Here is a 24,519-nt window from a genome sequence, read left to right as displayed (position 1 = left end):
TCAGACAGTATATTTATTAGTGGCTTTAAAATATTATGATCAAATAAGTGGGATAGTCATGTGACTCTATATTCTTGGACCAGCCAAATTTGGAACTTAAATCATCACCACAAAATGTACAAAAAAGATGTCCAAGTATTATAGAATATGTTATCAGAGTTTTCCAAAATACTAAAAATATATTATACAAAAAATAATATTTCCCAACGATATTATACTCACTAGATGACAACTTGTGATCCATCAGTATGTATTAAGCTTTTAAATTAACTGATAGTGATTCCTTATAATTTTTAGAGAACTCAATTTCACATAATTTTTGTGAGGAAATTAAAATAAAGCAAAGTTGTTAATCTACATAATTTAATATTAACAATCCGATTTAGTTTCGTCCACTTGGACAGGTATTGTTAATGACGAAACAGGTTATGAAAGTTATTAGATTATTGAATTTAATATATATTAAGATATTAAATTAAATCTTTTTGTATAATTACAATATATGGAGCCTAAACATATTGCAGTGTGGCAAAAAAAGGATTTGGGAATACTGCACTAATTTTCATACAAAATCTCAGAATTGTCTTGTTTGTTATTTTATGGCACTGACGGCTAACTGGCTCTTGCTTTTATAGGTTAATTAAAGAAAATTCCATCTGGATGTAAATTGAATATCATTAAATTAACTATGAATTATACCCCGTTTACACGTGCATGGATTTACTGTTGACAGTAAGTATTATCGCGGCCATAACAAGAAAATGTATGGGTAAACATGTATTATCCTGCAGTTGGCAAGATTGCATGCATGAATCAAAATGAATCAAAGTTTCTGAATTTTCATGCAACAGTAGAATTTTTTCGATCTGCGCCTGTGGAGTAGAACGATAGTGGTGAACCTGCGGGTAAAAAAACAAACTACGAACGAGGTTGACCGATTTTCACTACCTGTCAAATAGTACGGAATAGTACCATAAACTGACAACATTGCGTCTCGCTCACTCTTATTAAAGAATGAATTGGAGACAGTCGGCACTTTTACGTGTAAACAGTTATTGTCACGATAGTTTAAAATACTCACTATTGCTGCCAGTAAATCCATGCACGTGTACAGGTGCTATAAACGTCAGTTGACAGTATCAAAGTGAGAAATTCTACCTATACAAGAGAACATAATATTATATTTAGATTCATCACATTATGTTTATTTATGAATTATGACTTCATTAGGTTATCACTTTTGAATGTAGTAACTACTTTTGTTTGAAAAGTTATCTGTCTAATATTCAATGATACCAATGTTCTGACAAATTTCGGTATCTATCGGTTGAAGCATGCAAGTATTGCATTGAATATGCGAATAATGGTGTTCACCTGGACTAAAGTATGGTTTGACGCTTTATAAATTGAGTAGGCTTCAAATGTATTAATAATTATTAATTTAAATCACTTTTCGATTATTTATTTATTTATTCCAGCTAAGTCATTCACACAAATCGTTAATGATAAGACGAAAAAGGGCAAAGGCAAGTTGTACAGTTTACAGCATTTCCAAAGCATGGCATACAATACATTACTATGTACATATTATATCCATGCATTTCATCATTAATGAGTGTTTAGAGCAGTGGTTCTGAATTCTCCATTCCCCAACACATTGTAGAATTGAACTGTCTATTTCCAATATGTATCTGGTTAAATTTTTTTTTTTGGCTTAGTGTCTATTGCTAAGCAGCAGTGTTGCCAATTAATTTATTAATATCTTTAATAATACATAATGCTGAATCTCAAATAGAAATAATGGAAATTTGGGAAAGATTATTCAATTAACACCCACACGGGCGACACTAATATTTATATCTGTTAAATGAACACATTTAAAATTCACTACTAATGTAATTTAACTTGAAATCTTGTAAATTGAAATCACACAATTTTTCAAATAATGTATGTATTTAACGAGTTCTTGTAAAAAACCTTGTAAAAAAGACATATTATAATATTATCAATTATGATACGTAATATATAATTAGTAGTCCTATATACAAGTACATATTGGAATATGTAAGTGAGGTTCTTCATTAACAAAATTCTTACACAGAACAAAATTTTTTTAGAGAAAATTCGCAGTAATTTTTTTATTGCTAAAATAAAATAATCCTATTTAAACAATAGTTAAAACTTCAATTATTTTTCCATATCATTTCTTTTCTATTCCATTTCTTATACTATGCAGGGTTCCTCAGGAACCTGTATATCACATAATTTTTGTTAATTACTCTGATTTACTTAAAATAAGTTGTGGATGCTCAATTTTGCTCATAAAACACCCAACACTATAATATGTCACATACTGATTGAAAACTGCTGGCTTATAATATATTAAAATTTGTCGCCTTTCACGTATTGCCGTTATTAAAGAACTTTTGCTTGATCCGTGATGTACCACCAAATAAAGAACATAATATATTAATAAATACTGTATTCTGAAGTGTTGGTGGAAGCTGCTTTGCTATAGTGTTTTATTCTGTCCTGGCAACTTTTTTATGATATTATAATAAAACCTGCTATATCTAAAAAAACCTCTAAAATATCATAAAATACCCTGTTCAAAATGAAATGTATGCCAATCCATTTAAAATGTGTTTCCTGAATTACTTCCAAACCTATCTTTCTTGTGAAATGAAATATTTTCAATGTTTTGCCAGTGTTTGTATTGTAAGCATGTGTTTCATGAAGGACACAGCACCTATTGTCTTTTTTTTTTACTTTCCCAATGTCATTTATACATAATTTTTTCAGAAGGTTTAAATCAATTTTTGTCTAAATTTTGTAATCCTTGTTAATAAGATACATTCGAATAAAATAGCCGATTTTTCCTGGCTAAGATTTACCTTTGTGTGCAAAGTATGTATATACATACCTACCTAATAAATATTTATTAAAGAATGTGTTTTTTTGTGACATAGATGCAATTTTCAATTAGTTGAAATAAATTTTAAAAATTGCCTATTTCATACTACTGTTTTATTTTCCAGTTGGCAGGGGTAACATTTCAGTTGTCAGCCAAAAGTCTGGAAGGCTTAGCAAAAAATCGCAAATTGGTATTATACTCAATGAAGACGGATCAATGATGAACAATTTGGAAGAAGGTTTGTTTTGACATTTATCTTACTTAACCTTTTCACTGCAGGACAAATTTTATCTGTATGTACCTAAATATTTTTGGAATAAATTAAATCACCTTAAAATTTTTATGAAATACGCATGGAATGATGAAAATTTTGTATAATTTACTAAGCACTTTTCTCCTCTGACAATAATGAGAATAAAGTCGTGAGTTAACTCATTTGTGACTTGACGCTACATACAAACTTTGACAAGCTATGTAAGTCACACTCGATTGAAATATATCCAAAACCAAACCACATAAACCAAGTACTGAAGAATTTGTAATCCCCGTTCCACGATTGAATCTGCAAACGCTGTAATGACCTTTTAATCGGGTCTAAGAAAACAAAGATGATACGTTCCCGTAATGACCCGTTAATACGAACACGGATAATTCGAAATTTGCTATGAATCGATTTTTGCGAAAATTCATAATTTTTTTTTATAGCTACAGTACTTTCTCAATAATCCGGCACCCCAAAAACCAGACAAGTGTCCAATTTTAGTGAAAGCGGCGGATTATAGTGCAAACATACAAAATATGGTAAAAATTAAAACAGGATAAATAGTTTTTTTCAGAAATGTATACTAAAAAATTACAGTTTTATTTATAATCAAAATCAAGTATTGAACAGTAAATCACTTGACACAACCAGTTGTTCAGTGAGGCGGATATTGTTGAATGGCTTAGGATTCCTGGCTTTCCCTATGACCAAAAGCTTCAGTTTGTGTGTCCTGGTTGCATTGGAGCACGGCATAATTTTATTGTGATGCGGTCCTTGGGCACTTTCCTCCCAAGTACATTACTTTTTACGCGATGAACGTACGTTTTACGAAGGAGAAGTTTCTAAAATAAACCCGGCGAATTATAGAGCTTGATTGTGTGCTTTCAACTAGTAAAAATAACGGCAGATTATAGTAGTTGTCGGATAATCGAGCGGCGGATTACTGAGAGTGTACTGTATTTTGAATAATTTTAAGAAATTGGAACAAAAGAAAAGTTAATTTTTTTTTGCCTTTTGTATTTCGTAATTCAAATTTTTTGCGATTTTCTGTCCTGTCGATATCGAATTAACAGGGTTATACCGTAATTGATATTTGTTTTCTAGGCAACACTATTGTTGAACCAGACAGGCAAGGACAATGGCTTCGTAGACGTAGACTAGACGGAGCTTTAAATAGAGTTCCGAGAGATTTCTACCCCAAAGTTTGGGCTGTATTGGAAAGGGTTAGTGAAATATTTTATTCTTAACAACAGTTTTTACTGATGCATCCTAGCTCTGAAAACTTTTCCCAAAATGACAGCAAGTACATACAATGGTACTTTTATATTCTGGCCAACATGGCAATTTAGGGAATTAAACATGCGATTCCACCTACATACATTACTAGCCCCACCTCCCGCTTCCAATGGTTTCCACTATATACAGCGGCGCTCTGATGCTTCAGCCAGTACAAATGTAAACTCAACAATATTTCCCAAATTTATTTAATTTTATGTGTTTAAAAAAACAACAATCATAAAATCCAAACGCCAAATGAGGACTTTCCATTGATTTATCATTGTCTACCTTAGCTGGCTCGCACATCTAAACTCGCCTCGTCTGAGATACTTGCGATTTGTTGCTAGCAACACTTTTCCAAACTGAAATGTCGCATTCTACCAATGTGCTGAGCTTCATTTGGCAACATGTGTTTTGTGAATAACGATGACGTCACATTGACGTATTCGACATGTTGCAGATGATGCGAGTTTAGATGTGCGAGCCGGCTTACTATTACTTCTTTTATTGTAGTAAAGACAATTATTACAGAAATATTAGAATATAAATTATTATTATAATTACTTCTAGTGCCAGGGCCTTGCCATCGAAGGCAAAGTTCTGCCACAGAATCTCACCCAGGAGATGACATCTGGTGAATTGAAATTCGCATTAGCTGTGGAGACAGTTTTGAATTCGATTCCTCAACCCGAGTACCGACAGCTTGTGGTGGAAGCTCTGATGGTGCTGACACTTGTTGCTGAATACAATGTCTCTTCTAATCTTGGAGGAATTATTGCCGTCGAACATCTAGTACACAAGGCTAATCAAATATTCTTGGATGATCAGGTAAGTTTATGTTAAGGCGAATTCTTTGCCTCAATTTACGATCAAATGTGACTTCAACGCCATCTAAAGGCATCTACAGGCATCTACCATGAATTTCTAAAAATGTGTTACTAAAAACTTTCGTCGATCGCAACCAGATGGCAATAAAATATAAAATAAAATATTGTGTGTCGCCACATATTAAAAATCATAAGCTTGATAAAAATGCATTTAAATTTATTATATATTTACTTACCTATGTAAAAATATTTACAATTAATATTGTCCCCATAAAATATTTACAATTCTAACATGTCTATTTGATTTGATTTAAAGTGTTTATGATTTTTACATTTTCATTTATTTGTTATAGTAGTAAATGAACATTTAAGTACAAATGTTTATAAGATTGAGTTTAATCTTGTACAATTGACAATTACATCGAATTTCTACTAGAGGTGGAATAAAAGAATGATATGAAATGAATAGCAAAACAAATGCCATTCGAATTATTATTAAACAAAATAAGGAATATACAGTTGTACTTGGTTATTACTAGGAAGGTTGGACCGGCTGAATGTGCTCGTTATAAGCGGTACTCGTTATATCAGAGAATAGGTATTTTTATTGTCGGCGAAAACAACAATTAGACACTTAACTAGTGTCATAAACGTAATCTGTCCCCGGCGGCATCCTGTCCGATCGGATTTTATTGCTTAGGGTCGAAATGTCTTTAAACGATCAACACATTACCAGTATTTTAGCTCGGTATATCCGATAAGTATCTCGTTATAACAGTGAATAAAAATGTACGGAGAAAATCATATACCAAATGTCAACGACTGTTTCCTCATTACATCCGAGATCTCGCTATGTCCGAGATTGTAATAACCGAGTTCGACTGTAGTTATAATTATGACAATGTCGATATTATATAGACATCCCAATTCATTTCGTTTCAACCATGTCCGATCCTAATGGGTTCATATGGGCCTCCACAGAGTGGACGGTTTGTATTAACTAACTAACTATATCTGAGATAAGAATAAAGTAAGACACGCAACGAATTGAATAAAAAAGAAGTTGGAGGTAAGAAAAAACGTAAATAAACATGCGAACAAATCTTGATAAGCAAACCCAAGGACAAAATAAGTGACAAATTAAAAAAAAAATTGTAAAACGTAAGAAAAAAATTTAGAATTTGAAGTAAGTGCACCACTGATTACATAATATTCTAAGAAAAAGACAGAACGTTATTTCTTTGAAAAAATCTAATGTCGATTATAAAGAACAGTGCAAGATAAAATAAAAGATAGTTTTATTTATTTTACCTATAAATGTGTAAGTGAAATGGATTTGGAGATATAAAAAGAAACCTTATTGGCCCAGTGGTTTCTAGGTGTGGACTTTTGTAATTCCCTGAAGATCTCGAATAAATAATTAAAAATTATCAACACCTATACCATATTCCTAGGTATCTACTTATGATTGAAAAGTAGATCTTAATTTTTTGTATTTATGATTGCTTCATAAAAAAACAATATTTACGACTTTATGATGTAGCAGATAAATGAGCAACTAAATAGTGATCCAAATATTATGAAAAGTTCAACTATCAAAGCATCACGGCATAAAATTAGTAATACCACGGTTATACACAATTTATTGTACCTACCTATTGTTATAATTTTCTTAGTTCATTTAATCGTTTTTAATTTAATTTATTTTCAAATTCACCTCTTATGTGTTCATTCACTGAATTGTTTACCCTATATTTTATGGAGACTAATAATAACTTCTATTTTCTACATACTAAATTATCAACCTCCACTTTTTGACAGGACGGCATACAGTTATATAGGCACGTAGATAATAATTTTAAGGCCGTAGACAGGAATGAACGTTTGATGGCCCAAATATAGTACAATAGTATGTATGTAATTAAAGTTAGGGTACAAGTCGGTTATCCTGGATACAGCGGCAAAGACATTTTGAAAATAGCCTATATACTGGATTATTTGTTAGGATTACCTAATCTAACTTAAACTAACCCAAACTAACAAATAATCCAGTATATCGGCTATTTTCAAAATGTGTTTGCCGCTGTATCCAGGATAAACATATAGAACAAAAGTTAGTGAAGTGGAAGTTTGTCGAGGCTGTTTTGATCGGGTTAATTTGTCTTTGAATAATATTGTGACTAGAAATTTTAACAATTCTTATTATTTTTAACATTGTGTATTGTTCATAATTTTCGCGACTACCACGTGAATAGACGATTTTTTTTTACTTATAACATTTTAAACACTTAACATAAATATGGATAAATTGTACAGTTACTAGACAAAGATTAAATTTGATGTGTGTCAGAAGTATCTTAGGCATTTTCGCTCGTATGCTTTCTTTATATTATTATGAAACTATATTTATTTTAAAATCGCTTTATAAAAGGTAGGTACGTCAAAACAGTAATAAATATCTGAAATAATTACACAACACTATTTCAGAAAGTGGAGGTTGATATATGTAGTCCATTGACATATGCTCCAATATCGCAAACAAAAATTATTGACAGCAGAATTAACACAGTTTTTGTCTTCGTACCTGGCGAACCTTTATTTTCAATGTATGTGTGTGTGTATGTATTTTTTAATCTATGCAAGTACTGTTTCAAAAATAGTTCGATTTATTTCCGCGTTAGCAGCATATGTCGATAAAGTCTTGTCAAATATTCATTTTATTTACAATCGATTCGTTAATATACAAAAATACAAGATTAAATTTAAATAACTAGCCTAAAAATTATTAAATAATATTTTTAATAGAAACACTAAGCGTTTTTTGCGATAAATTACGTCTGAACCGAGATGTTTCGATTTTAATTGCATGCTTTCTAACCTCTAAATCGATGTTTTTTAAATTTGAAAAAAAAGATATAAGGATATAATAAATTCCAATTAACGTTTAGCGTTTCCCTAGGTAATAGATTTACGTACATTTTTATCGTAATTTTGATAATAAATCTTATGTCATTCATTCTTACCACCCGATAGAAATGTACCGAATTTGACACGTATTTTTGGTATATAGAACTCCACGATACATCTTAATTTTTTATTTTATTTTTCTCATTACTTTTGAATATATATTTACCGATTAATAAACTTTTCTAGCTATTTTTCGATAACAACTTTACCTAGAGACATCACCTTAAGGCTCGCCAGTCAGGCCGTGTGACATAAAACTGTAAATTTCGATCGTAGTCATAGTTATTGCTCATTTTTTGAGTGCAATATTATGACAAACTATTTGTAAAAAATGATTGTTTCATATTTAAATAAATGGTAACACATTACTAATTGATTTGAACGAAATATACAATCAAAATTTTCATTTACTGCGAACATGTTACTGCAATGCATTCGAAAATAATCAATAATTAGCACTACTTTCGTAACTCGCATTTTAGTGCCCTGGCCTGTCAATAGTCGGCCTTGGTTTACTTTTGTCTTTTTGACTTTAAAAACTACAGAATCTAAACTTTACCTGATGTGGGAATGCAGAAATTTAGTTATTATTATATAGACGCGAGGTTACCAAACTGCATGGCAAGTGGCTTACAGGGGCACCACAGAATATTCTAATATTTTCAATGAAAAATAGTAAATATTTCTGTGGAATACCTAAAAAAACATAGATTTCGGTTAAGGAGGTTGTGAACTGAAAACTAACCCACATTTTGTAAATAATTAATTAATTAGTATTATTAACAAACTATTGAAATCAAATTATCTAACATATATTTTGCAAGGACAATTTTATATGAAAAAATATTGATTTCTTTTCAATACTTTTAAATACATAAGTGTAGACTGTAGAATATGTGTGTAATATTTTGACACCACTAATCTAAGGTAGAGTAAAACTAAGTAAGTAGAGCTTTATATGACCCAATCGGGCACATACTTGGTCAAAATAGCAAATTTAACGTTTTTACTAAAAAATAGTAGCTCCAAAACTAATAGGATACGTTACGGATACGGATAAATTTCTCCCATTGTGTACACAAGACACATTTTTTAACAACTAGTTTTTATCCAGTCCGAATAAAAATATTCCCTTTTTATTTTACCACATTTTAAATGTTGTGTTTATATTCTAGTAAAAGTTAACCTCTCCGTATTAGGCGGCCACAGACGGACAGTTCTCGTAACAGGTTGAACATGGCACAGACAATAACTGTTTAATAACTGTACGTTAGTGGCCACATCACAGATCAATTTAACTACCCCATTTAAATCTGTCGAACTGTCAACAGACGTGCCCATATACGTACAGTTATTGTCTGTGGCAGAGCAAGTGTCAAAAACTATGGAGGTTAGGTTCGCGGAGATATATACGTACAGTTATTGTCTGTGGCAGAGCAAGTGTCAAAAACTATGGAGGTTAGGTTCGCGGAGATATTACACAGGGGTATTGTTTCAATTAGTTTTAGGTAGAGTATACTTAAACGATATTGATGCACGAATAATTTTACTTTGAATTTATTATGGTTATAATTGTTTTTATTAGAAACAAATTGACATAAAATACACACATATGACGTTGGTAAAATAAATCATGATTTCGCTAGTGGATTGTGTATTTTATCGATTCACCGAAACAATATTATACACATTCGTGTAAATATAAAATATAATCTTTTCTTTTGAATAAATTATTCCCTTTAATGGACAGTAATAATTTAGTAAGAAAACGGTAATATTTATAAAGGTATTGATTTTATATACAATAAATTTAAACATGCCACAAAATTATATTTACATCAATCATCAGTATAATAATTAATTACTATGATATTATTAAAATATATACTTAAATTTTATTTAGATTTAGCGACATTGTCATTCACAATTAGGTGTATTAATTTATGTTGTGAACGTCTTAAATTAATAATTTGTAATATTCACTACATACAATAAATAAAATTTGAGTACTGAGTTATTAGTCTATATTTTCACAATAACTTAATATTTATAATGCTCTCTAAAATTTTAACATTTATATTATATTGTATAAAATAATATGTTTACATAAATAACTATAACTTTGTTTTACTCTCGTAAAAATAAATAAAATTTAATATTTGCGATCTCCGCGTACAGAATATTATTATATTTTTAATAATAAATGAATTTGTATTTTATAACAAGCAACACCAGCCGTAGTTGTATCGCGCGGTATATTCTACTTTACGTTACCAACACCTAATGTCACTCGAGAACTTTCGGCTAGTTGAAATTCCAACAGTTTTACAAAAACACGGGAGTGGGGGGTCGCTGGCAGTTTGAACATGGCACACATCTGACAGGTCGAAAAGTGTCCGTCTATGGGCGCAGCAGATTATCTACCAAAGATAACTGTATGGCCGCCATTACGTATTAACTGGCATGTTCAACCTCTTACGAAAACTGTCCGTCTGTGGCCGTCTATTGTCTGTAGAAAGGAAAAAAGGCGTAATCCACACAATTTTACAGGAGGCACAAAAACATTTTTATTGTTTTCAGTCAAATTTAAATACAAAATAGACATAACCTTGAAGTGCATGATAATTAATAATTCAGTTTTTATATTCCTAATCTGATATTAATCATTAATCAATAAATATGAGGGTTACGGCATTTTTAGCTCATATCCTCTGAACACAATGTGTATTTAGTTGTGTACGTTATTATCCAATAAAACCTATTTTGAAAAAACTGAGGGTTATGCCTCTTTTTCCTTTCTAATATCATAACCTGTGACTAATAAAATTGGTATCAAATTAATTGTAACATGAATAAATTTATGTATTCATCATGAATTTCTTAATTTTAATTATTCAGCAGTACTATTAAATACTTACCAAGTTCTTACTTGTCTATTTCTTAGATAAAATGCAACGGTGACGCTACATTATGCTGTGCCAAGCCGACAAGCCAAAGAGAAGCTTCTGCCACGGGGGGACTGCTGTGCGGGGGCGCTGCCTATGTCTGTCAACACTTTTACGACAGTGCTCCCAGCGGAAGTTACGGTACTATGACATATGTCACAAGAGCTGTAGCTACATTACTAGATTGTCTACCAAAGGCCGGCGAACTAGACTGCTCTATTAGTTAGTTTATTAGAGAAATATATAAGCCACAATTAATGGTATTTTCATGACTATAGTATAGAACAGTAGTCGGGGAACTTTTTTGTGTATATCCCCAAATGTACTTGTATCAAAGTAAACAAAATGAAGTTAATTTGATAAAAATTAAGAATAAACTTCTCTCGAAGTCAATATTATTCGATCAATATCAGGAATTTTGGTGTCAGGCAATTGGGTGCTGTCTTCGGTGCCCAAGCAGCTTCTGTACCTACTCTGCTTTTAAATTCATTAGGGTAGAAAATTCTTATTCACAAAGGTAGGTTGTTGCAAAACGCGACAGTATCTTAAGGTTCAAATACATTATGATCACGTCATGTATGCTGGTACGGTGACAAATCTATGATATTGTCATTCCGCAGAATATTTTGAATGATCACTATCTCAATTAATTCAATGATAGAGAGTGCCAACTCTAATGTATTACTTTTACACAAATGTAGAGTAATTGACCCCTGTTCCCCGACTCTTCTTATACAGTTTTTCCCATGTATAAGTAAACCAGAGTAAAATGCTGAGCTTTGGAAAAAGTCAAATGATTTTCCCGATTTTGTTAATCCATTAATCTCCCACATAATCAAGATATGTATTTTAGTGTGCTTTCCTTAATTTTGATCTTAACACAACCTGGAATACAGTATACAATCAGGTTGTATTCCTGTTTGCTCTGTAAAAATAATGTATTGCAACGTTTGAAAAATACTTTCTTATTGAATTAAATTTAAATCGACATTTTTTTTTCTTCGCATCATATCATTCTTAGGTATTTTTTTCTTTGACAATAATTATAAATATAAAAATTATAATCATTATTGTATAAAATGATAGAATAATGATTCACATCATTATAGTGTTAAACAGAATGGAGTTATTGTGTTCTTATTGGAGTATCTTGTTGCTGCCAAAAGTTGGTAAGTCGATGATTTAGGTATTCAGAGTTAAAATTATAGCTGATTTTAGAGGGCATGTCAAATTTTCAAATTGTAATTACTCCATAAGATTTCTAGACTTGCCAACTTTTGGCAGTAACCCTACAATATATTATATTCAGATTTTTAGACATTTTAAGTGTTATTTTTTTAAATTTAATCTAGAGGAACAAAGTATTGTTATATTTGGCAACCTCACTTGTATATGTTAATTTGTTGTATTATATAATCGAAAGCGCCATTTAGGAAAGGGAAAGAAACATCCGGAATATTTGCTGTTCTTGCCAAGAAATATTCGCTTGCAGTCAATGAAACGACCTCTCTGATATTCTGTGCATTCAAAGTCAAAATTTTTGGCAATTGTAATATTGTTATGTATTAGGTAAGTGTTTTTGTAGAATGAAGAAGCTCCCATCACAAGGTTTAAATAAAATGCAGGAAGTTGTGATGCAACAGTTTTTCCCATTTCCGAATCTCATGTCATCGACAAACACTTAACAACTGGTAACTGAATTGCAACATTAAGGTCATCGCACACATTCGTAATAGTCAAATCAACATATTCTAAAACAAAGAATTCATCGGTGCCAATTATTTATTGTAAATAAATAATATTATAACTTTTCGAACGATATTACGCTTAAATTAAAGAAAAAGGTAATTGACAGACTGATTAATCAGAGAACCGCAAAGATAATTAATTATAATTATATCTACATTAAATTTGTAAGTTGACACTTAGATAGGAGTTAGATAATATTTTTAACTCATTTGTTCTTTTCGTTTTTTTCCTTTTAAGTTTTCTAGTATTATTTTGTTATTAAACATTTTGTAGAATGTTTAAAACTTGTGATGATATATGTAATGATTTTTTTTTGTGGTATTATCATCATCTATTATGAATTGACTTTATTATGTAATATTATGTTGGTCATTTAAAAAAAACTGTTATACATAGATTGTTGACAAAAAAATAAATACATTTATTAAGAAAATTCGAATTTATTTATTTATTTTCAAACATACTAATAAATAAATACACCGATGTTATGTTACTCATTTTCATGACAAAATAAAACCATACTCTCGGCATTTTCAACAAAATAACATTATAATTTCTATAACATTTTGACTACATTTACGTACTTTATGTCAACTATGTTTCTTGCTTCTTTCCAAACAAATTGATTTTTGACATCCATGATGATCCTCTGGAACAAAAATTATACAATTTATTTTTATCAATCTAACCTTGAACTTCGAATCGAATTAAGCCATACGCTATAAATAAGTGTCTCAGTGGCAGGCACGTGTACGCATATGAAGAAGCACTACAATAGCTTGCACATATGACTGCCCGCTCGGTGGTGCCAATATATAATTAATTGCATCTATCATACATGCATACTATCTATCAGTCTTTCACCCATTATTGACAAATCACAGTACAGTGAATAAGTATATAATATATACATTATTTTGAAAACACTTCCACACACCAATAGAAAAAATCTTTTTTGAAAAAAGTAAGACACCCAGCAGGATCGAACCTGCATCTCTCGGGTTTCATGCCCATGCACATAGACCACTATGCTATAAGTGTCATACTTAATTGCGTCAAATCTTAACTAATGGCTCTTAATACTCTCTAAGGCGGTTTCCAAATTGAGTTACTAAAATATTTGGATTCAGTGATGTGAATTAAAAAAAGTAAAACTATCTAAAAACAGTTTGTGATTTGGAGTGGGAAGAGACACCCATCGTTATCAATGTCTAAGACATCATAAATAATATGTAAGGGCTTGCGCAGACAGAGCGCGGTCAGGCGGTCTGCGTTCCGCGTTCGGAGTTCGGCGTTCTTTGTACTGTATGGACTTCATACTGTATGGGTACACAGCCGGCGGTCAGACCGCGCCGGTCAATTGGAACGCTAGAGTTCTGGAGTTCTATGCCCGGAATTACAAAGAACGCCGTACCTCCCGTCCAGTCCCCTCATAGGAATTTGAGCAGTCACACAACATAGAGCGAAACCACACGGGGGAGTGAGTACGCGACAGCGATGCTTTCTCACTTCCACTTGCAGTCGGAATATAGCGGTGTCGCATTATGCAGCGCTTGTGTCAGTACAACGTTTGTAAACAAATGGAACGCTTATTGTTGACCGCCACCTGTCTGCTGTCCCTGAACGTTAGCGGTCAACGGTCGGTTGAACGCAGAACTCCAACCGCTCTCTGTCTGCGCAAGCCCTAATACATCTTGCTATCTAAATATAAGATAATTATTTTATTTTACATTGCAATCAAATACGATTGCTAATTGAAAGTTTTTGAAGGTTCATTCATGTCAGAATTCAGCCATGCACAATACAGGAAGGTCCGTGAGATTGTTTCTGGTAACATATTGAATTAAGGGCGAGCATAATGTTTTGACTGGGATATTAAACGCTAGACGTATAGCTAAATGTTGCATAATTATTTGGCACTGACATTATATTATAAAATGATTATTATTTTTAGAATAATACTTCCATGTCAGATGAATCAAATTGTAATGCTAGGTATTAATTATGTTTATCACAATATAAACTGATTAATGACAAAAAAAGTATGGAGATGCATTTAAATATCTATAATATATTTACAAACATGTATGTAGAAAATAATGGAAATTAAATATGAATGTTTCTACATATAATATGTACTCCTGAAATATTAATTTTTTTGAGAGATGTAAGTATTATTTATAATATGCGAGTAAATAAATTCATTTAGTAATGATTGCATACGAATCAGAATAGCTACATATTCTGTATGGAAAACACATGTATATCGATCACTTTTAGTAATGAAAAATGTCTATATTATTAATAATGATTGACATTTTTAAATATTGATAAAAACTCACGAAAATATTGTTTCCATTTATTCGAGGTTTACGTTGTAAAGCATTAGCAAAATATAAAAATAAACTTATTAAAGATATTGTAGGTAGGTGGTTTAAATTAAATAAATAATATTGCAGTCTGTGTTTCTCATTGTTATCTAAACGTGGAGGGACAAATGTAAAATAAAATATTAATTCAATAAAAGTAAAAAAATAAAATGTCAACTAAATTAAATTATTTTATTGAAAACCTTTCCGGTACCTACCTACCTTTGTCAACAAATAAAAACAAAACATTTAATGAAGTCATTGACGTCTTCCGTCAGATTCGTAGAATACTATTCAAAGATAATAATAGATCAGCTATATCTGGTTGAATCCAGATATCAAGACAAATAGTTTTGACAAGATAATAAACATTATTTTAATTATAAACACTGATTACAGTTGTGTCAACTAATAATTTTATTAATTATGTAACAATATTAGTGTCAACCACTTTTATTAAAAAGTTTTTCAATTAGTCAATTTATATCCCAGGCATTTGCCTAACGCCCAGATCCATTGCCACGTAAGTCATGACTTATAGCAATATGTACGAATCAAAATAAAGTACTTCACAGCAAAACATAGCAAAGAGCAGAGGTTGGTAACCTTTTCCAACATAAAGGGGACAACGTAGGGTGCCGACCTCTGCTGTACAGTATGCCAACATAATGACATACCGTTGTGCTATGAAGACTTATTTATATTTTTATTGCTGTCACCTGACTTACTCATTAAAGGAACGCACGCATGCATAAAGATTTGATTAAACACCTAAAAACTGCTGTAATCTTCTTTTAAATAAGTTACCGTTTTCATATCAATATAATTAATTATTATGAGCTTGAAGAACTTACATTTGCTCCGTAGGGGGGTCCTGAGCTTCGGTAATTCCGGCAGCTTTCAATTGTTCTATGAGCTTGGAGCGGTAATGATGCTTTAAAGGCTTTGGTTTATTAGCATTCAATATCTTGGCATTTATTTTGCGGATGGCTTGCGACCATGTCAGTCCATACCATTCAATGTCCTCAGGAGTATACTAGAGATGACAAAAATATGCAAATTATAAACACGAGTTCAGCAGGACAGCACGGGTAAATGTGGGAGCATTTTAAGGTAAGAAAATGACTACATAATAAATAGGATACAGTAATATTTTGCAAATAGAAGATGGAATAATATAGCAGCAGGTTGTCGCTAGCCAAAACAGAAACACTCAACTTAAAATGAACAAAATCACACTATGAAATCTTGACAATATGTACCCACTGGTAGATAGGTATAACAACCTTTGGTCTCATGAATTGTTGGTACCTATTTTAAACCTCTGGATGACGAATTTGGTAACTGTCATCAAATGCAAAAAAACATGCTGCCTTAAATATTCTTGAAATATCAATGACTATCAAAATCGTAATTGGCTCTACAATCCAGTGGACCTTGGACACCTCCCTATGTGTCAGCAGTTTTACTCTAACTACTGGCTTGGGCTCTGAGACAAATTTATGTTACTTATGTATCCACTGTGCTCGTGTACTATAATTGCAATGGATTAAAATGGGTTAAGATATCAATTAAACTCACAGCACTAAGGTATTCCTTATACTCATCATAAATTTCTTGCTGTTTTTCAGGATTATCATTATAAGCCGGACATTTATCTTGAAGAGCTTGCAGAATTTTTTGCTTCAGTTTCAGGGCGAGTTCCGACTTTAGATCGCAGGCGGGAGTTTTCAAAAGATAGTGGTCGAACCCGTAGTTGTCGTGGATGAGTTCCAGAGTCCTATTTGTTACCACAATTGATAAGTGGACATTGAGAACCTCAGAACGGACCACTGACCGTTTTAATGTAGGAACCCAGAAATGCGCAACTCTTAATTTCTTAGGGTCTCTCTTCTGAAAACCTGAAATAAATAATAATTATATTTTATCCACAATAATATAATAAATTAATAACTACACTGTGCAGCCACCGCATGATGTAGGCCAGTTATTGATGATGTAGGTTCGCTATTGCGAACCTATGACACTAATTGACACGCGGGCAAATTTAGCTAAAACCGCTATTTGGGCCATTTTTCAGTAAAGTGTGAACAATTATTGTCATTGAATTATTTCATATCGAAAGTAAAACATGTCTTTTTTATCTGAGATGTGACTTTTCTTTTTTTTCTTTAGTTTAGACCATGTTCAATTCTCATAGGATTGATCTGACACGTGACTACCTACTTAAGTATTTCTTTCAAGATTTTTGCATATAATTTGACACACTTTTAGGAAAAGTGTTCACACATCCTTCATGTACGCTTTTCAAGGCTCTATTAATAAATCCTAATTACTTTTCGACTAACATTTAGATGAGTGGTTGTTATTAAAGGTAAATGCATATAGAATATGGAGCCTTCTGTGGCTTCCTTATCAAAATTTCCGAAGCAAGTTTCAATTCCAGACATTTTACGAAGAATATCAGTTAACATTGTATTCTTGCTCTGGATCAAGCGTAGGTACATTAAAAATACTCATGTGATATTGAGGTGCGGGACTCGACTCACATTTCAGATGTGGGCACGTTGCTACTACCGCACTTTATTATCTATCACCATTGACACAATCTTTTCTTTTACTCAAGACGGAATAATTTTCACAAAATTGTATGTAAATAAAATACCCTTGATAACGGCCTCTCCTCCCCATATTCCGAGGTGAAATTCGCTGGGATACTTAAGAGGTATAGGAATATTTTGAATAGGGTGAATTTCCCCAGTGACGTCGTCCTTCCTCCAGCGACCCTCTTCGGGCACATAATGTACCGCAGCAGGCCGCATCACTTTCCATTCTTGCCAAAACTTTCTATAAGCATCTGGTAATTCCGCAGCGAGCCCTTTATCAAAGCGACTGTTCGGTCGAAACGCTCCTAAATATTTCGCCCCCTGTTGTGATAAAGATAGGTTAAGTAAATTATTTACATTTAAAAGAATCTGTAACTTTAAATTAACGCGTCTAAAATGTGAATACCTGAACGCTCCTCGATGCCATTTATCAGTATAAACAATATTTCAGGTACATGGAATAAATGCGACTGAATATATGCAAGGACTTTTTATTTTCACAACGACAATCCAACGAAATTTGCGTCAATGTATGACGAAATTTTGCGTAACTAACTTCACGCTCAATCTGTCAAATAAGCAATTAATGCCATATATAAAAAAAAATAGTGCAAATTCTTGTGTGTTTCCTTTACGACAATCTTTTTCAGGTATTTATCACTAATTTAAATTTAAATAACGGCGATACAATCAAGAATTCTCAATCATTCGACATATTTTATTTCTCCAATGTTCAAATGGTTCGGCATCGTCAAACTATTCTGGAGGCTACACTACATACCTACCTATTATTATAAAAATAATGGTTGAACCGTGCAATGTCTTATGAATGTCTTTATGTTGAACTCTTATGGTGAGATTATAATAATATGCTATATATTATAACAGTATATTATACTGTTGACGGTAAGAGCAGCTTTGAAAGGTTATGTGAGGTGTGAGCCAGAAATTATTCATATGAATAATTATTATCGTTTCGAAACATCGTTTTACGGAATATAATTTTTTTACACTATGCACACTCAAACTCTAAACTTAATTTTCTTAACTTTTTTTGACGTCTCGTTTTCATTTTTGTTTTATCTTATCCCACTTTTAGGATACAATATTTGGTGTTGGATTTTATTTGATAAATATGTTTAAAATACTTTCTGTTTATTTTTTTATCTCATTACTATTGTATAGTGTCATAAGTGAAGACAATGCGAATCTCCCAAAGATTGTAAACGAAACTACAAGTGATGTCAATAAGGAAATTTCGCCAATAAATGATTTGGCAAGAACGAAGCCATTAAATTTAACAAATAATATCACTACCACCCATCATGGCAGAGAAGGTGTAGATCCCGCTTTATACACGGAAGGCGGACAAATTCAGGGCCTCACGAAAGTTGAAGAAGGAAATAAATTAGTACCGGTGAGCTCTACGAATCATTCCTTAGCCTTGGACATTTCCGCTGAACATGTGGTTCCTAAATCATCAGTGCACAGAAGAAAAGGGGCGCCTGTTTACACCCCTGCAGATAATGATCCTATTTCACATGAGACGGTGAGCGTTGAGTCTTCGAAAATGCTGACTCCGACTGTTTCAAATGCTACAGTTAATATTAGTAATTCATCAAAACCTGATGTGCCTTTAAATGTTAGCAACTCAGTATCGCAAAAGTTACTTCCAAAGTCTACCACTACGCCGACGACTGTAAAACCTTTACCAAAAAAACCTGTAATAACAGTCCCGAGTGAAGATGTTTTCCCTCCATTGAATATCATTCCACTTTCAAAAACAACTATAACAAGCACAACTACAAAAGTTACCACACCTCCGATATCAACTGTCAAATTGAATAATACAGAAAAAAGTACTACACCTGTGATAATTCCTGTTTTAGAAGAATCTATTGATAGTAGTGTCAATAAGGAAAAACAGTTCCGAGAATACTTCAATCCGGTACCGAAAAAACAGCCTGGATTTATAATTCCCATTGTTATAACATTATTAGCTGTTCCAATGCTCGGTTTAATTGGTTATCAAGCAATTCGCAGGGGGAGGGAAGCGTGGCGTAATCGTCACTACAGGAGAATGGATTTTCTTATTGATGGCATGTATAATGACTAAATCATTATGGTAAATATCTAATAATGTGAGCAATACTTATCCTAAATTTCTTAAATCTCTTGGGGTTTTTTTGATCTTATTTTCAGCATTCAGAACAAATAGTACTTTAATAATTTTTGAATGGTGTCTCTTATTATTAATGGGTCCGCCACTCGCTACTTACTAATTTTCTATTAAGGGGTTGTCCATATATGACATCACGCCCTAATGAGGAGAGGGGCTTAATATAATGTGACGAAAGAGATAATGGCGGAGGGTGTAGAAAATGTAACGTTACCAACAATATTTATAATAACATTCTGAGATGAGATTAGGTACGTATACTGAAATCAATTATTTTCAATTAATATAATTTTTGATGATTAGGGGGGTTCAAAAATGTGACCAAATTTTGACAGGGAGCTAAAAGTTTTCATGATGAAATGTGAACAGGGTGGGGAGGGGTTTTTAAAAATTACCAAAATTGCGTGTCGTCATTATGGACAATACCTTACTACAGTTTTTTCATTGCAAAAATGAATACAATTTATAATAACAGTTCCAGTTAATTTATGTTGGCCAAAGGCCTAGCTGAAGTGGGGAATATATTACAGTACTCTCTCAGTAATCCGCCACCCCAAAAACCAGACAAGTGTCCCAAGTAGTGAAAGCGGCGGATTATAGTGAATACATACAAAATATGGTAAAAATTAAAACAGGTATTTTGTAAAAATAGTCTTTTTTTTTTTGAGAAATTTGTACTAGCAAATTACGGTTTTATTTATAATCAAAATCAAGTACAATTTACTAAATTATACATATTTATTAACTAAATATTAAACAGTAAATCACTTGACACAACCAGTTGTTCAGTCAGGCAGATATTCTTGAATGGCTTAGGATTCCTGGCTTTCCCTATGACCAAAAGCTTCAATTTGTGTGTCCCGGTTGCATTGAAGCACGGCATAATAATAATTGTGGTGCGGTCCTTGGGCACTTTCCTCCCTGGTACATTACTTTCTTCGTGATGAACGTACGTTTTACGAAGGAGAAGTTTCCAAAATAAACCCGTCTCATCTGCGTTGTATACTTGTACGCGGCGGACTATTGAATTTGACAATCGAATACTGGCAAATTATAGAGCTTGATATTGTGCTTTCAGCTAGTAAAAATAACGGCGGATTATAGTAGTTGTCGCATAATCGAGCGGCGGATTACTGAGAGTGTACTGTATATAGGTATAATGTTAGTTTTATAAATTTAATATCTCAGAATTTATAATGTTTACAATAAAATTCTATAATGCCAATACAGAAAAACAATTTTGTAATCATGGATGCTTTTTTAATCTGAATTCAACAATATTTTTCAATAATAATTCTGTTCTGTGTTAGATTTTAATTACCAACAACTGAAAGATTTTCTATAATAACTTAATTTATTCTTAACTGCCTGGTCTAAATTATTTCCAAATCTTTCCACGTATACCTGTGTAAGTTCATTACCTTGCTATTACCATTACCTTCATTTAATATCCATGGTATTTCCAAAACAATGTTTCGTTACTTCATGTATATTTACCTACTTAATTATTATATTATAATATGTATCAAAACACAAATATTAATTAGCTGAATGCTTATTTTCTTTATTATTTAATTTCAGATATTATAGCAAAATTGTACGATTAAGAATGGATACTGACACATTTCATACTTATTACAGATCAGGGGTCAGCGCATTCCGTTTGCGTATATTATGATCACAAAATAATAACTGAATTTGTTTTTTTTTTATTAGTTATTTCTCTATCCATTCCACGAACTGATAATATTATTTCACATTGAATAATTACTCACACTTATGTAATTTCGCATTCCACACAAGTATGTATTGGCATCGTGTCTGACCCCTGCTATGCTTGTGACTGTACAGGTTCAAATACATTATGACCACGTCAAGTACTGTCACATGCTGGTATGGTGACAAATTTAGTCTATGGTTTCGTCATTCTGCAGAATATTTTGAATGATCACTATCTCTATAAATTCAATGATGGAGGGTGCCAACTCTAATGTATTAGTATTTTGAATTATTATTCATTATTCATGCTAATTAATTTTAATTAATTTCAACAATTTCTATGTGAGCCGAAAATGTGTAGGCATGTAGAAAATGATAAAAAAAGTTCATTGAGTCATGCAGGTGTCGATTTAGCGCGGTCCACGTGAGGTGACATCATAGTTGTTCTGGTGATTTCGGCATGTTTTACTAACTGACAATGTTCGTTTAAAGGTTCAAAATGTGCTACGGGATGGGAGCATCTGTCAGATAACATTTTAAATACCAAGAAAAACGACATTACACACTTTTTTCCTGTAGCGGTAGCTTATTGTGACAGCACCTAATGTGATGATAATGTATTTGAAGCTTAAGTGTCTTATTTTACATTTCAAATGAGATAACCATTTATGAATCCTTTCATAAATTGTTTATGGCCCTAAAGTATAAAAGTGCCTAAATTTACTGAATATAATGTAATGTCTTCCTATGAAATTTAATAATTATACTATGAAAAAATATATAATTTTTAACTATTGTTAAGTAGTGGCTTGAATGAAATAGAAAAAGACTATTTTATAACCCTTTATACTTACTTGAAGTTGCATTTATGTATTTGTGAAAAATATTCAATTAGTAACAGAAATAATTACTTTTGTTTAAAATATTCCTTAATCTTGTCGTGTTACTATTATTAAAATAATGTCGAACAATGGTTTCGGAATTATTTAGTTATCGACAAACTATAATCTTTTTTATGATGTACCTAATAAAAACAATGTGCCTTAAAATGTTTGAAATCTTCAAAAATTTTCTATCTGAAAACCTATGTGATATTTTTAAAATAGGTAAATTTTAATAATGAATATTCAATATATTATAGTAAATCTATTTATTATAAATAAGTCAAAAATGTTTCCATTTGCTTTTAGCCAGAGTTCATATTATTGTGTTCATTTTATAGACAGACACTGAACATTATCAACAATATATTTTTATAATCCCAATGTTAGCCAATCTTCAACTTTATGGAATACCATAAAGTATATGATGTATGTACTAATAAATGTACACTAGATACATCTATGCTTGGCATTATCAACTGCAAGAAGAAATTTACTTGAAATAATGTATACATACCATGGTTTAGTTTATACTTCTATAATTTTTATAATGAAAAGCAATACCTACTACTATAATGTAAATATTTAATAACTATAACTGTCATGACATAGAGTGCTAACAACTTTGTTAAAATGTGGTATCAATTTAAATATTATGTTACTAGGTTATGTTATATGTTTACACCTATCTGTTATTTCAATAAATATATTATTCGACGATCGTATTTTATTCCTTCCATTTCCTTCATCATTACTTGCCTAATTAGACCGATTAATTTAAGATTAACTACCTAATACATAATACAATAAACGTGGAGTAATGGACTGAATGCCCTGTGATATGCGATTAAATGGATTATAAATATGTGAATAAAATAGAGGAGAGAATGTGTGAATAAAAATATAAATTGGAGAAATTGCAGGTTAAAGGTAGAGCATGATTAGATTTAAGCGTAAATAGTAAAATCGGATAATTGAACTATTCAGGGCCATGAGATCGCGCTGACAAATGTATGCGATTATCAGAGAACTAGCATCTATAGAATATAATAAAAAAAGGAATTTAAATGGACTAAGAGAACTACGTATAAAAGAGACTTGTAAGTGTATGATAAAATTTACTGATAAAAAGGGCGCCAAGTGCTTCCTAAGTGTTTACATAATGAAATAGCATATAAATAAAGAAAACACTAGATTTAGAGATAACAATAATTGTTTATTATAGTCTAAAAAACATAGAATTTATTTTGACAAGTATAATTATAGAGATATGAAATTATTAAGGAGACTCGGTGATCTTTTTTATGCGAAGACATGCTATTCTACAAAAAACATTAAAAGTAAAAATAATAGGGTACTCATCTGCTCTGCATCCCTTCAAATTGTAGACACTGAATTTTGGAAATTAATGCTAATAAAAGTTCAATAAAAGTGAAAGAAAAACTGATTTTTATGTGGCCGGCGTCCGTCCGGCCATGTACAAAAAGTAGGTTAAGTTGAAAGATCCATCCAGTTGAGAAGTCAGGGTAAAAGTGAACGAGATCGATAAAGGTGCAACCCTCCTGTCCGCCAAAGTACAAGTAGGTATCAGCTCCGGCCGCAGGGTGGGGGTTTGTGTGAAAGAGAATCGATCTTGCTTCCTCTTCTATCGGTGGGAATTTACCTACTCTCAAATTACGTATAGGTACGTATCCACAACGTGACAGCCCCTCTAAATCATAAATTGTATTTTTTCAGTGTGTAGAGATCACAGAAGTGATTTGCTAACAATGATTCCTAATAAATAGGTCTAATAGGGTTACCTCTGATTTGGGGTTCAGGAG

The 24,519-nt window shown here is 31.9% G+C and overlaps 2 protein-coding genes across 9 annotated transcripts in view; one reads left to right on the top strand and one right to left on the bottom strand.

The window, feature by feature from the left end:
- LOC147064177 (putative phosphorylase b kinase regulatory subunit alpha) overlaps window positions 1-13,366 on the top strand; it is a 42,980-nt gene extending 29,614 nt beyond the window's left edge. For 4 of the 7 annotated variants that reach the window (XM_085959012.1, XM_085959008.1, XM_085959010.1 and 1 more), the window contains 5 exons: window positions 1,479-1,526; window positions 3,039-3,152; window positions 4,281-4,399; window positions 5,025-5,282; window positions 11,193-13,366. In XM_085959012.1, coding sequence (XP_085815138.1) covers window positions 1,479-1,526; window positions 3,039-3,152; window positions 4,281-4,399; window positions 5,025-5,282; window positions 11,193-11,420 — 767 coding nt within the window. In that variant the 3' untranslated portion in view covers window positions 11,421-13,366. The remainder of the gene's footprint in view (window positions 1-1,478; window positions 1,527-3,038; window positions 3,153-4,280; window positions 4,400-5,024; window positions 5,283-11,192) is intronic. The other 3 variants (XM_085959013.1, XM_085959011.1, XM_085959009.1) reach the window with 1 other exon arrangement.
- mRpL28 (mitochondrial ribosomal protein L28) lies at window positions 13,363-18,470 on the bottom strand. Of its 2 annotated transcripts, none has more exons than XM_085959014.1 (5): window positions 18,324-18,470; window positions 17,977-18,238; window positions 16,893-17,212; window positions 16,166-16,347; window positions 13,363-13,591 (listed from the first exon to the last, which is right to left on the bottom strand). In XM_085959014.1, the coding sequence occupies exons 1-5, from the start codon at window positions 18,342-18,344 to the stop codon at window positions 13,537-13,539; spliced, it is 840 nt and encodes a 279-aa protein (XP_085815140.1). In that variant the 5' UTR covers window positions 18,345-18,470; the 3' UTR covers window positions 13,363-13,536. The 2 variants fall into 2 exon arrangements, with proteins under 2 accessions (XP_085815140.1, XP_085815142.1); XM_085959016.1 differs by lacking the exon at window positions 13,363-13,591 and adding an exon at window positions 15,285-15,421.
- Between the last annotated feature and the right edge of the window lie 6,049 nt (window positions 18,471-24,519).

The sequence above is a fragment of the Rhyacophila brunnea genome, unplaced genomic scaffold (genome assembly GCF_057557595.1).
Source record: "Rhyacophila brunnea isolate RB1 unplaced genomic scaffold, BYU_Rbru_1.0 scaffold_8, whole genome shotgun sequence".
Classification (NCBI taxonomy): Eukaryota; Metazoa; Arthropoda; class Insecta; order Trichoptera; family Rhyacophilidae; genus Rhyacophila; species Rhyacophila brunnea.
The sequence above is the reverse complement of the archived record's forward strand: the minus strand, read 5'-3'. Positions and strand labels throughout refer to the sequence as shown.